This window comes from Lepidochelys kempii, chromosome 13 (assembly GCF_965140285.1).
Source record: "Lepidochelys kempii isolate rLepKem1 chromosome 13, rLepKem1.hap1, whole genome shotgun sequence".
Classification (NCBI taxonomy): domain Eukaryota; kingdom Metazoa; phylum Chordata; order Testudines; family Cheloniidae; genus Lepidochelys; species Lepidochelys kempii.
In genome coordinates this window covers 2445492-2459924 of record NC_136392.1, presented here as the reverse complement: position 1 = coordinate 2459924, position 14433 = coordinate 2445492, and the positions used below count along the sequence as shown (strand labels likewise).

Below are 14433 nucleotides of genomic sequence, written 5' to 3'. Positions count from 1 at the left end.
CACAGCCAGTCGCCCCTCCAGGTGAAGGATCCACTGAAATAATGGAAGGGTCCCCGTGACCTGTGGACAGAGAGGGGTGAGGGTGTCTTGTGTCTGAGTCAACTGCTTCCCCCCCACCCCACTACCTGTGCCCAGGAGAAGCTCTTCTGCCATTCTGAGGGACAGGGTGTGTGTTCCTCCCTGCAGGCTCCGATGACTACATCGTCCTGGCCCTGTATGACTATGAAGCGATACACAGTGACGACCTGAGCTTTCAAAAAGGAGACCAGCTGAAGGTCCTGGAGAAGTAAGTGCAGCCCCGGCTCCCTGGCTGCGGGAGTGGAAGGCATTGAGGCTCAATGAGTGATGGCGTAAGACTAGCCTGTTTTTCTTGAGCACCTGGCAGCTGGCTCTGTGGGTCCTGGGGAGCCTTGAAGGCTTATTCCCTGTGATTACTCTTCTCTAGGCTTCTGAGCCTGTAGAGTTTCCTCTGCTACAAGGCTGCCTCGCCTGGAGTGGCCTTAGAAGGTCATCAGAGATGCCTTAGAAGTGCTGCCTTTGGGGGTAGGGAGGACGGAAATGCACTTCAGACTCCCATTGCAATGTCGGGTGATGGGAGCAATGTCATGTCTGTCTCTCCTCAGGTCAGGAGAGTGGTGGAGAGCAAAGGCACTGACTGGGCAAGAAGGCTACATCCCTAGTAACTACGTTGCCCGGGTAAACTCCCTGGAGACAGAAGAGTGAGTCTGCCATTCATTTGGGTGGGGCAGGATCTCTGTGCAGGGATAACCTCAGAGATCCCTCTTTAGCTGAATAACCTGCACTCCGCTGCCCATCGTGTCTGCCGTTCGCTGCCTTTTCGGGCGTAACCTTCCCATTTCTGTTCTGCTGATCTTCTGCTTCTGCTTGCTGCATCTCCAGGAAGGTTAAACTCTTCTCCTGCCTAGAGACAGACCTGGGGCTGGCCACCAGAGTCTCTGCTTCCCACTTCCCCACAGACTCCTTCTCCTCCTTCACGGGAACCATAAGCTTTCCCTGCCCTTCCCCATACACCCCAGAGAATGAGTTGCCCTAATTCTGCCCTGGTCTCTCTCCACCACGCACTCCTTTAGGGGGCTGGGAATGCCCGGAGTGCCGAAGGGATGGTTAAATGTGGGCTCCAGCCCCCCAACCCTTTGTGGCCCTGACCTGGCTGTTCAGAGTCCAGAGGAGAAAGTGAGGCCAGGGGGAGAGATCACCCAGGAAGCCTCCTTCCTGTTCCTGTGTGCCAGGGAGATCCATTTGAAAGGCATGACATAGACGCCATGGTGAGTCCCCAAAGCATAGGTAATGGGGGGTTGGGTCTTTGCAGCCCAGTGATGGAGACATGGGAGCTGTAACTGCCATGTCACATGAATGACCCTGACAAAGCAGTGCTGTGTTGTAGAAACACCATGGCAAAGCAGGCTGCTTGTCCAGCAGTCTCCCCTGACTCACCGTCACCCTCAGCTTGAGTCTGTCCTGGAAAGGCTTAAGTGGGCAGAGTTTCAGGAATGTCTGAGAAGCAGAAAGCCTGGGAACCCACCTGCGTGCTCAGCGCAGGGGGCAGGGGTCAGCTCTGGTTTCACCCTACAGGTGGTTTTTCAAAGGAGTCAGCCGGAAAGATGCAGAGCGTCACCTCCTCGCTCCGGGGAATATGATTGGGTCCTTCATGATCCGGGACAGCGAGACAACCCGAGGTAATGAAGGGGGCAGAAGAGGGGGTGCTGCCCCTTGTGGAATTGAAGGCCTCTGCTGTTTGGGACAGGGCAGGAGGAGGTTGGGTGGGGGTGGGTGATCCTGATCCAGACAAAGCAGCAGTTATCAGGCAGGGAATGAACAACGGTCTGAAAGTTCCCCCTTGCCAGTCCCTCTCTGCGCTGGGTGTCTAACTCGATTCCTCTTGCTACCAGAACATAGGGTTAGTTCTGCTAACGTATCGCTGTCACCCACAATGTTGCAAAATAACCTAATCCATGTGGGAGAGGTAGGCTTGCAGGAAATGACCCCATTTGACACGCCCCTTGAGGTTAGGAGGAACGGATGATCGGGGAGGGCGGAGTTTATCCGCTTCTCAGCTCAGTGCTTCAATAAACAAGCCCATTGCAAACTCTTCCTTGTGTAGGGGGTTGAGTGTCAGCCTAGAAATCCCACCGCCATGCTTCTGGAAATCCCTACAACAGACAAAGGGATGTGGGCACTTAGGGGAGAAGGGAGGAGCGGTTAGCAGAGCTACTTTCCCTTGGGCATTGCTGCAGGCTGTTGAACTAGCTGCCCTTGGCAGCAATGAGCTGGGTTGCATGGTGAGGAGGTCGCTGTGGCATGGGCAGTCCACACTAGGAGGCAGTGGTGTCGTGGAGGGGAGCTCAGGCTGGCATTACGGGGGTAACCTGTGCAAGTGTGGAAGCACTACAGAACAAGGAGCCTGTAGCTACCCACTTTCAACAGGGCCTGCCAGTACCCCTGGAGTCTCCATTTGCATGTCTGTCTCTTGAATCAGGGAGCTACTCCTTGTCTGTGAGAGACTTTGATTCCCAAAATGGAGACACAGTGAAGCACTATAAGATCCGGACGTTGGACAGCGGTGGCTTCTACATCTCCCCTCGGAACAGCTTTGCCACGCTCCAGGATCTGGTCAGCCACTATCAGAGTGAGTCCTATGTCACCCGTGCTGGGTCCTTCACAGAGAAAGTGCTGCTCATACACGCTGCTGCCCCCGGGCTGCCTTGCTATCGCCATGGGTGGGCGGCTTCCCTGGAGCCTTGTCTCTCTGCAGCATCTCCTCGCTCCTGCTACCTCTTTCCCTCTCTCTGCCCGTCAGGGCTCCGTTCCTGGTTTCTTTCCTTCGTTTTAGGGGCCGTCTATCAGTTATGGATTCTTCTACCTCTAGGTTACTGCTTTGAATCCAGCCCTGGTCATTGGTGCCTGCAAATTGTTCATGCTTGACAGCCGGTTGGATGCTCTAGGACATAAGTTTGCTGGCTGTAGTCCAGTTCTTAGCAGCAGGCGTCCACATCCCCAAACTACCCCCATACCTAGCAATCTGCACACAGGAGCAGAGGCTTGGAGAGCGGCACCGTCGGAAACTTCCCCACACTCCAGAAGTGGCTTGTGCTCCCCGGACTCCAAAATCCCAGGATGCCGGGCACTGTGGGGAAGCTTCCTGACCTATTCCTACTTAGTGCATAGGGGGGACTTCACACTGGAGGTCACATGCCATACGGATGAACGTTTATCCCATTAAAGCAAAACCAGTCCTTAGGGCTGGACTGAATGGCATTATTTATGTGGCCGGCTGCTATGTGAGTCGTGAAATTCTGCGTGTGGTGAAAACCCCTGCATCTACACTGGCCCTTATGCTATTACTAGCCTGAGAGGAGCCGCTCGCCTGCTGAAACGCTGGCACAGAGCTTTGTAGCCCGGTCTCATCCTGCCTGGCAGAAAAGACTGATCCTGATTGGTAGATCTTGTTCCTCTTTTTTCAGACCAAAGTGATGGGTTGTGCCAGAAGCTCACTTTCCCCTGTGCTGCGCCAAAGCCACAGAAACCCTGGGAGAAAGATGCCTGGGAAATCCCCCGGGAATCCCTGAAGCTGGAGAAGAAGCTGGGAGCTGGGCAATTTGGAGAAGTCTGGATGGGTAAGAGCAAGGATTGGGGGTCAAGGGGAAAGGGAAGACAGAAGAGGTAATGATGAAGGGGCTCTGAAGGCAAGAGGTGAGGGATATAGTAGGCAATGAGAAAGGGAGGCCACTGGAAGGAGGCAGGTAAATAACTGATCTCTCCAGCTGCAGAGAAGGGAGGATTTGAATAATTGGATATATGAAACCAAATTTTGCTTTTCTTTCTCCTATGATTTGCCTCTCAGGGCTGGGCCAGGTGCAGGTGGAAGAGCACTGAAGGATATGTCTAGCCACCAGCCTTCATGTAGCAATTGTGTCCATACAAACCAGGGTCGTGCCTGTGAAATCGAATGATCTCCCAGGGCAGAGAAGCCTCGGTGCAAATTGAGAGGGGTTGAGTCACTTTGGGCGGAGGAAGAGAGATGAGCAGCCTCAGGGGTGCTAGCACGTGCATCAGGTTCCTGAGCTGTAACTAGAACAGGCCTGATCTGTGACTGCAGAGTGGGACAGGGCCATGGCCACTGGAAGAGAGGAAGCCCTGTACAGTTTTGCTCTCAAAGCAGCTAGTGATGTCAGCAGCCCCAGGCTGGTTGGGAATGGCCTTGAAGCATCCTAGTGTCCTCTTATCCCTTCCAGCCACCTACAACAAACACACCAAAGTAGCGGTGAAGACCATGAAGCCAGGGAGCATGTCAGTGGAAGCTTTCCTGGCAGAAGCAAACCTAATGAAGAGCCTGCAGCATGACAAGCTGGTGAAGCTGCACGCGGTGGTGACCAAGGAAGAGCCTATCTACATCATCACTGAATTCATGGAGAAAGGTAACTTCCCCCCCAGCTGACCTGCCTCTGGGGCAGAGGGAGAGGTGGAGCCCCGAGTACACTAATACCAGGTGGTAACACTGTTCAGGGCCCTCCTGGGGGTAGGCGAGGTATGCTCCTTGGCAGCTCCAGGCAGACACGGTTTGCCCGTACCCCTCCACACATGCTGTCCCTCAGTCTGGGAGGAGTGCATTGCCCACGTGCAGTTGGCCAGAATACGGTTCATGGCTGGAAGTATGTGATAACAGTTGTTGCCAGGAAAGAGGGAAGGTGCATGGGAAATGACAGGAAGAGAACAAAGAAAAAGGCAAGAAGCATGAGAAACCCATGGAGTCGAGCTAGCGCTCCTCCTCCCCCCAGACTAACCCCACTCCACGGGCATGCAGAAAGGAGGCAGGAGACACATCTCGCGGATCAGAGCATGAGATGTCCCATCTTCTGCCTGAATCCTTCTGGCTGCAGCACTGAGGATGTGCAGGATTGAGAAATCGCTCCTGGGAGGCTGGTTCTGTAGTTTCCCCTCTGCGTTTCCCTGAGCAGACGTGGGCAGTGCGCTAAGTTTGCAGGCCATGACCCAGGGGCTTGGCGACGGACAGAACATGCTGGCCAGGCCCTGACCACTTTCCTGTCATGCCCTTTGCAGGCAGTTTGCTGGATTTCCTGAAAAGCGATGAAGGCAACAAGCAGCCTCTCCCGAAGCTGATTGATTTCTCTGCCCAGGTGAGGAAAGAGCACAGTGAGGGCATAAGGGGGGCCAGAGAAACTTCTGCTCCTACTTTGGGCATGAGCCACGGAGGAGGAATGGAGTTGTGCTCAGTGGCCAGTGGTGAGAGAGAAGCCAGGCCAGCTTGAGCTGAAGGTCTTTGTGCTAAGGCCTCAAGTTCCTGCAGCAATTGACCTTTTGGGGTCAAAACAACTGGTCTCTTGGCATGTTTGTGAGCCCTGTGTGAGCTGAAGAGGCCAGACTGCAGACTGGGGTAGTTACAGAGCAGAAGGGCCCTTGACCTCAAAGGCAATGTGGTCTAGAGTACTGAGCATGGGACTGAGTACCAAGAACCCTGGAGTGCCACTTAACTCAGTGTGACCTTGAGAAAGTCCCTGAACTCGAGGCCTGCCTCTTCTCTTGCTGAGGGCAGTGTAAAGTACTGAAGTGTAAGTGAGATGAGGGCCAGGCTGCCTGTCTAGCTGAGTTTCCCTGTCTTTAAAAGGCAAAGAGCAATACTTCCTTACCTCCATCGGGGGTGTGAGTTGGAACAGCTGAGTGTTTGGGAAGCGATTGGGAGGCATAAAAGGCCAAATTGTGTTACTGGAAGGAAGAGTGTTAGATTCAAAAGCTGAAACGATCAGGAGAAATATTTGGCCTGTAGGTCGTTACCTGCTGTGAGCAAACCCCTGCCTGGGATGTTCCTTCCTGGTAAAAGCTGATGATGAGGGAGGGGGTAGAGACCAGCTAGGTTCTGTGAAGAATCCAACTCTTCAGGATCTAACAATGGAGAGTTGTCAGCCTGATTTGAATATGCAAATAGGCCTCGTACGCCCCAGAAAAACGTGCAGGTGTTGGGGAGGACCTGGTGCTTTTTCTGCTTTGGGAGAGGAAACATGGAAATAATCCAGTGAGTTTCCTTTCCCTGCGCCGTCTCTGATGCGTTGGTGTTCTCACTCTGCTCTCTGGAACAACTGGCCACTTGTTCACAACTGTCCCTGGGCCCCACAGTACAGCTGTGCGACGCTTAGGAGAAGCAGGTGTGTGGTGGTGGCTGAAGGGGAAATAGTTTGTTCTCTGATGATTAAACCCTTAACTAGAGAATTTGGCAGTGGCAGTTAGAGGTCTGGGGACTGTGCAGCTGGTTAGTGTTGTAAAGGATCCGGTTGGTCAGCTATCTGGCAGGGAACCAGTCCCAGCTTTTCTCATGTCATGATCTGGAGGTGTCTGTGTCTATTAAAAAAAAAAAGGAGGAGGACTTGTGGCACCTTAGAGACTAACAAATTAGTCCTCCTTTTCTTTTTGCAGATACAGACTAACACGGCTGCTACTCTGAAATGTGTCTATTAAGGCCCTTGGTTTTATGCTCTAGTGGCCACAGAATTTACTACAGATTCTGGTGACTTTTCTTTGTGGGAGTCTAGATGGGGAAAAAGAAAAGGACTAGTGGCACCTTAGAGACTAACCAATTTGAGCATAAGCTTTCGTGAGCTACAGCTCACTTCATCGGATGCATAAAAGTGAAAAATGCAGTGCAGATGTTTTTATACACACAGAACATGAAAAAAATGAGTGTTATCATACACACTGTAAGGAGAGCGATCACTTAAGATGAGCTATTACCAGCAGGAGAGCGGGACGGGGGAGAAAGTTTTCATTTTATTTCTGGTCACCCAGACTTGCTCTCTCCTGTCTCCAGGATACAACAATTATGGCCGAAGTCAGCTAATTGCCAGGTGTGTAACTCAAAGAGGAGCAGCAGAAATAACTCTGTGTATTGGTGATCTGGTTTACAAGCCACAGGCCACCTGGTGGCTCCATCTCTGACACCTTTCTGCCAGACACCACAGTACTCAGGCAGGGCCATGCAGCTTTCCAGTCAGGGCATTCTTTACTCAGTCAAAAATTCATGCTTTGAACCACCAGGCACTTTCTCCAGCTCCCCAAGGCTCCAACTGTTTTCCACTTTACCCCATGTTGGGAAACCATTTTAAACATGAGACTAGTGTAGTCTTGGGCAAGGCTCCTGGAAGGGGGCATAATGAACATTTGCTCCATACACCCTGCCTGGCACAAGTGTGTTAGCAGAAGCCATGTCTAAAAGTAGTTTCCTAGCAGAGGGGAAAGTGGGTTGACAATAAGCCTAAGGAAAGTAAAAGATTTCACAGGAGTTCAGAGTGCTCCCTGAAAATAGCTTTTGAAATAACATTTTCAGTACCAGATCTTCAGAGAAGTTGGATGTGCAGTTGTGCATCTAATCTGAGTGTGAAGTGAACTGATTGTGTATCCAAATGTATTATTATTTCTCTTTCAATAGCAGCTAGAAGCGCCAGCCAAGGTAACGGTCCCAGGGTCGTGGGCACAGTACATATACACAGGCCAGGTTTACACTACTAAATTTTGCCAGCATAGCTATGTCAGTCAGGCGTGTTAAAAAGCCGCACCCCTTCTCCAGCATAGCTGTCAGTAAAACCCCCGTGTAAACGCAGCTATGCTGACAGAAGAGTGTTTCTCTCAGCATAGCTAATGTGCTTCAGGGAGGTGGTGGTGTTATGCTGGAAGAAAAACCACCTTCTGTCAGCATGCACTGTGTCTACGCAAGGAAGTTCTGCCGTGCAGCTATGCTGGTATAGCTGTATCAGCAAAGTCTCTGAAGTGCAGACTCGCCCCTGGTAAGGACTTGTCTGCACTTCAGATGATACAGTGACACAGCTGCTCTGCTGTAACACTTCAGCGTAGACACTAACTATACTGACGGAAGGATTCTCTAGTTAGTATAGGGACTCCACCTCCCTGAGAGGTGATAGTAGATTGGTCGATGGAGGAATTCTTCCATCGACCTAGTACTGTCTATAGAGGGACTTAGGTCAGCATAACTACACTGGGCAGGGGATTTTTCACACCCTTGACTGACTTAGTTAAACAGACCTAATTTTCTAGTGCAGACCAGGGCTTTTGGACTGTGTCTGAGACCTGGAGAGATTACCCTCGAAATGACAAGCTAAAGGTGGGAGGGGCAGAGATATGACATAGCTTGCATAAAGTCATGCCCAAGCTGATGGCAAAGCTGGGAATAGAACCCAGGTCTCCTAGTTCAGTCCCTATCCACTAGGACTAGCGCAGTGATTCTCAAACTTTTCTTTTTGCGGACCACTTGAAAATAGCTGAGGGTCTCGGTGGACCACTCAATGATCTTTCCAAATGTTGTTTGTACTGTTAGCTAACTATTGGAAAGCGCTTTGGATAAAAGCGTTATATAAAAAAAGTCATAATAATTAAAAAAATGTTGTTCTACAAATAAAAGCACACAACTCATATTTTAATATCCGTAGTCTTACCTTTCTAATGTGATGGATGTGCCCTCTCTCCCCCGCCATGGCAGCCCCCGAGCTGGGGCTGGGAAGGAGGGGGGTCTCTCCCCCGCCACAGAGCGGAGGCTGGGAAGGAGGACCGTGTCCCTGGAAGCCGCAGCCCTGGAGCTGGGGAAAGTCACTTCTTTCTCTGACCACCACCCTGCACATCCCAAATTCCCCCCACTCCCTCTTCTCATACCACTGCCCCCTCCCACCTACTCCGAAGGCCACTACCTCACCTTACATGTGTCTTCTCCAGGGTCCAGGCACCCAATTAGTGGAGCCACGCCTGTGCGGCTCCACTAATTAGGTGGGTGGCCCTTTATGCTCTCGTGTGTGGCCGCCCAGGCGCGCACCTTAGAGGGAACTATCCGTGGACCACCTGAATGGAGCTTGCGGACCACTGGTGGTCTGCGGACCACAGTTTGAGAACCTCTGTACTAGAGCACGCTGCCTCAGGTAAATGCCTATGCAAATTAGATATGCACTTGTGCACGTCATTTTCCTGGCTCTCAGAGCCTTCACAAGGGGCCTAGCTAGAACCTTTAATGTATTAAATGTATTTAATGTAATAACCTTTAGTATTTCCTCCAGCTTTCCCAGAGACAGGCAGCAATACATGCAAATAGCTCCTGGGCAGCTGGGTGAGCAGCACGTTTGCACATTCAGAATGAGTAACTGTGGGTGCAAACAGGTTCCTGAGTGTGAAATTACCTCTTGTGTCTGTGGCACTTGTTTTTTGCATAGACAGCACAGGTGCAAGTATTTGAAAGTTTAGGCCCCCAAATTCTATGGGCCAGATTCTCCACAGGGGTAAGCAAGTGCAGTATGCATACTTCATCCCCATGGATTCTTTCCTTTCCAGCTCCATAGTCTATTCCTAGTGTCCCATTCTCTGTAGCCGCCTGCTCCCATTGCTCTGTCTGAGTGCCTCTTGATGAGCGTTCTGTGTTGTTTGAGGCGAGTGCCATCTACTGGGCTCTCCCCATATGAGCATGGTCAGATAACAAGGGAGTGTTATAATCCATTACAATCTACATACCACACAGACTATGCTGACAGCTTGTGCCTCACGCTCTCAAAGACTGTTCCTCTGAAACCTGTTATTTAGATGTAATATTCAGTGCTACTATGGGCAAGTCTGAATTTAAAATTCCCACTCTCCAGTTAGACATCTCGGGCACCACATCCACTGAACTCCATGGGAGAGATGTCTGAGGGAGAACTGTGCTCATATATGTTTAGGCTCTGGGAAAGTTGCTCTCAGTTCTATGGAGTTTCTCCATGCTAATGGGAGATCTGTATATGTTCTCACTTACATTCTTCTTCATGTACTGGGGCGGGGGGGGTCAGCAGAGATGGTTCCACGTGTGCAGTTATAGTGAGATTTGGAAAAAGATTATCGCTGAGGCAGCTTAAAAGCAGACATGAGCCTAGTATAGTCCCACAGGTCTTGATAGTAGAGTTGAGGGCCTGTGGCAGCAGATTTGGGTTATGATGATGTGCGCACTAGCTCGTGTGTGAGTGCTGGCAAATTCATGGATGTTTGTGTGAGTCCATGTGCATGACGGTTGGTGAACAGGTTATATCCCAGCTTCCAGTTCATGGAAATTTGCAAAGTCTGGTTCTGATACTTCAATTCATCAGCTACTGTCCTCTGCCATCTCCCCACAATGCGTGTAAGTGGTGCATAAGCCTCATGTTGACCCTGTGCAGAGGGCTGAATGCCACCCAGAATCCTGGTCTTTGCCTTCATTGATCCCCTGTCTTGAAGCTCAATGAACAACCCTTTCCTTAGGGGACAGGGATTTAGTCTGTCACCGCAGTTCTTCCCAGAGAGAGAGGATTCACTGCGCACTCATTGTTCTAGTCCTTGATTTCCAGGTGCTTGTTAATGATCAGCTAATGTCTTTCATGGTGCCCATGGATAAGGTCTGTTTCTGTGGCTCACAAACACTTTCTCCCCTTTCTAAAGGTTGCGGAAGGAATGGCTTTCATTGAGCAGAGAAACTACATCCACAGGGACTTGAGAGCTGCCAATATCCTGGTGTCAGCCACCCTGGTGTGCAAGATTGCAGATTTTGGACTGGCCAGAATCATTGAGGATAACGAGTACACGGCCCGGGAAGGTAGAGAGAGCTGCTGTGGATGCCATGCACAAATGCTGCTTGCATAACCTAATAGGCATGACAAAATGCACATGGACGGCCAAATTCAGAGGTGATGTGTAAGATGGTGTAACTTAGACTCCCTTAGGCCTTCTTACACCTACCTACCCATGTACACGGGAGTCTGAGTTGGCGTAATTTGCATGTCGAGGACATGTGGAAGAAGTTACCACATAGGTTAATGTAACATGGAGGCTACTTAACTTGCATCTCCATACATCCTTCTGTTAGTTACTTATCTTGCTATGTGCCTCACTTCTGACCGCTTGGCATGTGAGTTACACCTGACAATTTTGATCTATTTGCCAGGTGCCAAGTTTCCCATTAAATGGACTTCACCAGAAGCCATCAATTTTGGATCTTTCACTATAAAATCAGACGTCTGGTCCTTTGGAATCCTCCTGATGGAGATAGTTACCTATGGGCGGACCCCATACCCAGGTAGGAAGTTGAAATGTCTCCATATGCTATTCTTGGCTTGTCCATATAATCTACTTCTAGCTGAAGTTAGAACGGTATCAGGGAAGGAAGGGTGCCTTGAGAACTTTGAACCACAAAAGCTGGGGAGCAGCATCTGAAGACAGGGTCATGAGCACAGAGTTCCAGGTGACAAAGCCTTGGAACAAGAAGTAAAAGGCAGAGTACCCTGGGCATGGTGTGGTCACATCTCTGACCAACATGTATTATTCATTCATCCACGTTTGCTGTTTGGGCAGGTACCAGCCCAGACTGGATGGTGTGAAAGATTGAAACCCAGCTGGTGCTCTTAATTTAACCTTGATTACTCACTGTTTATAGCCTAAAAATACACTCCAGTTGAAATTGGCAGACATCAAAGTGCACAGAGCCCAAAGCAGCAGCCCCAGTTTTAGAGACTGAGAAAGGGCCATGAAATTAAGGTCTGTAGTTTCAAAGGTGTCCACTAAACTTAGGTGATTCCACTTCTGGGCACCCAGCTTGAAACACGGCTTGATTTCAGAGATGCTTAGCACCACTGACTGTGGATGGTCAGCACCTTTGAAATTCAGGGCCAACGCCAGGTGCTTCAGAGGGAATGAACAGAACATGTGATCCTCAAGTGATCCATCCCCTGTTGCCCATTCTCAGCTTCTGGCAAACGGAGGCTAGGGACACCATGGATGGACCTGTCCTTCATGAACTTATCTGGTTCTTTTTTGAACCCTGTTATAGTTTTGGCTTTCACAGCATCCCCTGGCAACAAGTTCCAAAAGTTGACTGTGTGTTGTATTAAGAAATAATTACCTTTTGTTTGTTTTTAAACTTGCTGCCTATTAAATGAAGAGTATGGTATTTATTTTTGGAGTGTTACGCAGAACTGGACTTCATAATTGATCTCTCTTATTGGGATAAAAAATGATTATGTTAATACTGCTTTGAATGTCATTGTCTCTGATTGCTGTACCTTTCCCAGGTAGTGGTATAGGGGCTTATCCCCACCCCCTCTTCCTGTGTTTTCTTCCTGTCCCTGTGTCTGGGGATCACACTTCCTAAAGGGATTGTTAAAAATCAAAATGAAAACACCTGTTTTAATACTCGGTTTCCCTCCTGTCTATTGTTGTGTTATAGGGATGTCTAACCCAGAAGTGATCCGTGCCCTGGAGCGTGGATACCGAATGCCGCGCACAGAAAACTGCCCAGAAGAGCTGTATGACATAATGATGAGATGCTGGAAGACCAAACCAGAAGATCGTCCTACCTTTGAGTACACACAGAGTGTTCTGGAGGATTTCTTTACTGCAACAGAGAGCCAGTACCAGCATCAGCCTTAATGTAGAAAATCCAGGGACAGCAATGAATATCCATAACTGTGCATACTATAGTACCTGTAATATACACACCCAGTCTGTTCTTCTCCTGTCCCATCCCTCCCTTAGTATTCCTTTATACATATTGCCCACTTCCATCAGCCTCTTCTTAGATACCAAAGATTTCCTGACACTGACTTGATTGAAGTTGAGAGGCAGAATGCAGTAGCATTACATTTCAGCCTCCTTGGGCTGTGAACTCCCTGGATAAGCTAAACACTGTTAGCCCTTGTTAGTATTTAGGTGTGAGACTGCTATGGAAAGTCCATTGCTGCAGAAAGTCTTCAGCAGATGGCTCCATTCCCTTTAAATCCATATAGAACTATTTCCCTAGCATAGTTCAAGAAGGGACTGTGATGTAGAAGGTGCCATCTTTCCAATGAGAGAGAAAACTGTGGGCTTGACTCTCTAAAGATCCCATGATGCTTGTTTGCTTTATGCAGATAGGATAACAGAGCAAATTACATTATGAATAACTACATTCTGACTAAAATCTCCCCATGCAGTTTCAAATGAATATAGTTTTCACTCCTCATCACAGTCATGTGTTGGAGTTGTGTACTGTTAAACAGCTGCTGGATTTCACCCTAGAAGTGGTCGCTTGTAAAGTGATTTGTAAAAGGCTTTAGGATCTCTGGATGAAAGGTGCCATGTAAAGCCTCTTTCAAACCCATTTCTCTTTTGTGATGGTTTCCTGCATGGATCTGATCTGCATCTTCTTGTGGGTGAACTATTGGCAAGTGCATTAACTAAACTAGATATTGAGCTCCTTGGAGCAGGAACCTCATCTTTTTACAAGACACGTAAAATGCCTTGCACATATATGGTAGTTTATAAATAACAGACATTGGCCTGATTTCCCCTCCCCACCCCCCACCCCCAGTTGCTCTGGCATAACAACAGCAGAATTTTGATTTTTCAACTCTTTTCTTGAGCTGTTTCTGCAGGTTTTATAGTGGCACCTTTCTGATTGTCTGAGAATTACAGGAGTGTTTCCTAAAAAACATGTTAGGAACACGATGCTCAGGACTGATATATTCTCATGCATTTTACAATGTAGAGTAGGTGGCACTGGAAATCTGAAGAGAAAGTAGTTAACTTCAGTGATTCCATCCAATTTGTTTCTCTGGGCAGGGGAGGATAGCACAATTTGCAGTTTAATAACTTGCATTTCTATGAAGGAACCCTGCATTTCTTGCACACTTATTTCAGGTTTTTAGTATTTAAAGATAGATTATGGTGGGGGGGGGGAGTGGAAGGGGTGGCAGGAGTGAGGATAAAGATTTTTGACATGTTTAAGTCTCTCTTTTTCCTAATGAATTTTTGAGATAGTTAGGTGACTTTCCCCTTAACAGGAGAGAGACAGTGGAGGATGTGCTTCTATCTCAGCTTTGATTTTCAGTCAATAATTATTAAAACATTTTGCATTGTTTGTGGCTTTCTTTTAACATTGTATATGTGGAGCAGGTCCTCAAGGAATCAATTCTGAAGCACTTAGAGGAGAGGAAAGTGATCAGGAACAGTCAGCATGGATTCACCAAGGGCAAGTCATGCCTGACTAATCTAATTGCCTTCTATGACGAGATAACTGGTTCTGTGGATGACGGGAAAGTAGTGGACATGTTATTCCTTGACTTTAGCAAAGCTTTTGACACGGTCTCCCACAGTATTCTAGCCAGCAAGTTAAAGTAGTATGGGCTGAATGAATGGACTATAAGGTGGATAGAAAGCTGACTAGATTGTCGGGCTCAACGGGTAGTGATCAATGGCTCCATGTCTAGTTGGCAGCTGGTATCAAGTGGAGTGCCCCAAGGGTCGGTCCTGGGGCCGGTTTTGTTCAATATCTTCATAAATGATCTGGAGGATGGTGTGGATTGCACCCTCAGCAAGTTTGCAGACGACACTAAACTGGGAGGAGAGGTAGATACGCTGGAGGGTAGGGATAGG

The 14433-nt window shown here is 48.9% G+C and overlaps 1 protein-coding gene across 4 annotated transcripts in view; it reads left to right on the top strand.

Annotated features, from left to right (window-relative positions):
• Positions 1-14112, top strand: part of HCK (HCK proto-oncogene, Src family tyrosine kinase) — a 31690-nt gene extending 17578 nt beyond the window's left edge. For all 4 annotated transcript variants that reach the window (XM_073308868.2, XM_073308867.2, XM_073308865.2 and 1 more), the window contains 10 exons: positions 187-286; positions 624-719; positions 1594-1697; positions 2498-2647; positions 3483-3635; positions 4254-4436; positions 5080-5156; positions 10468-10621; positions 10970-11101; positions 12248-14112. In XM_073308868.2, coding sequence (XP_073164969.1) covers positions 187-286; positions 624-719; positions 1594-1697; positions 2498-2647; positions 3483-3635; positions 4254-4436; positions 5080-5156; positions 10468-10621; positions 10970-11101; positions 12248-12450 — 1352 coding nt within the window. In that variant the 3' untranslated portion in view covers positions 12451-14112. The remainder of the gene's footprint in view (positions 1-186; positions 287-623; positions 720-1593; positions 1698-2497; positions 2648-3482; positions 3636-4253; positions 4437-5079; positions 5157-10467; positions 10622-10969; positions 11102-12247) is intronic.
• The last annotated feature ends 321 nt before the right edge of the window (positions 14113-14433 follow it).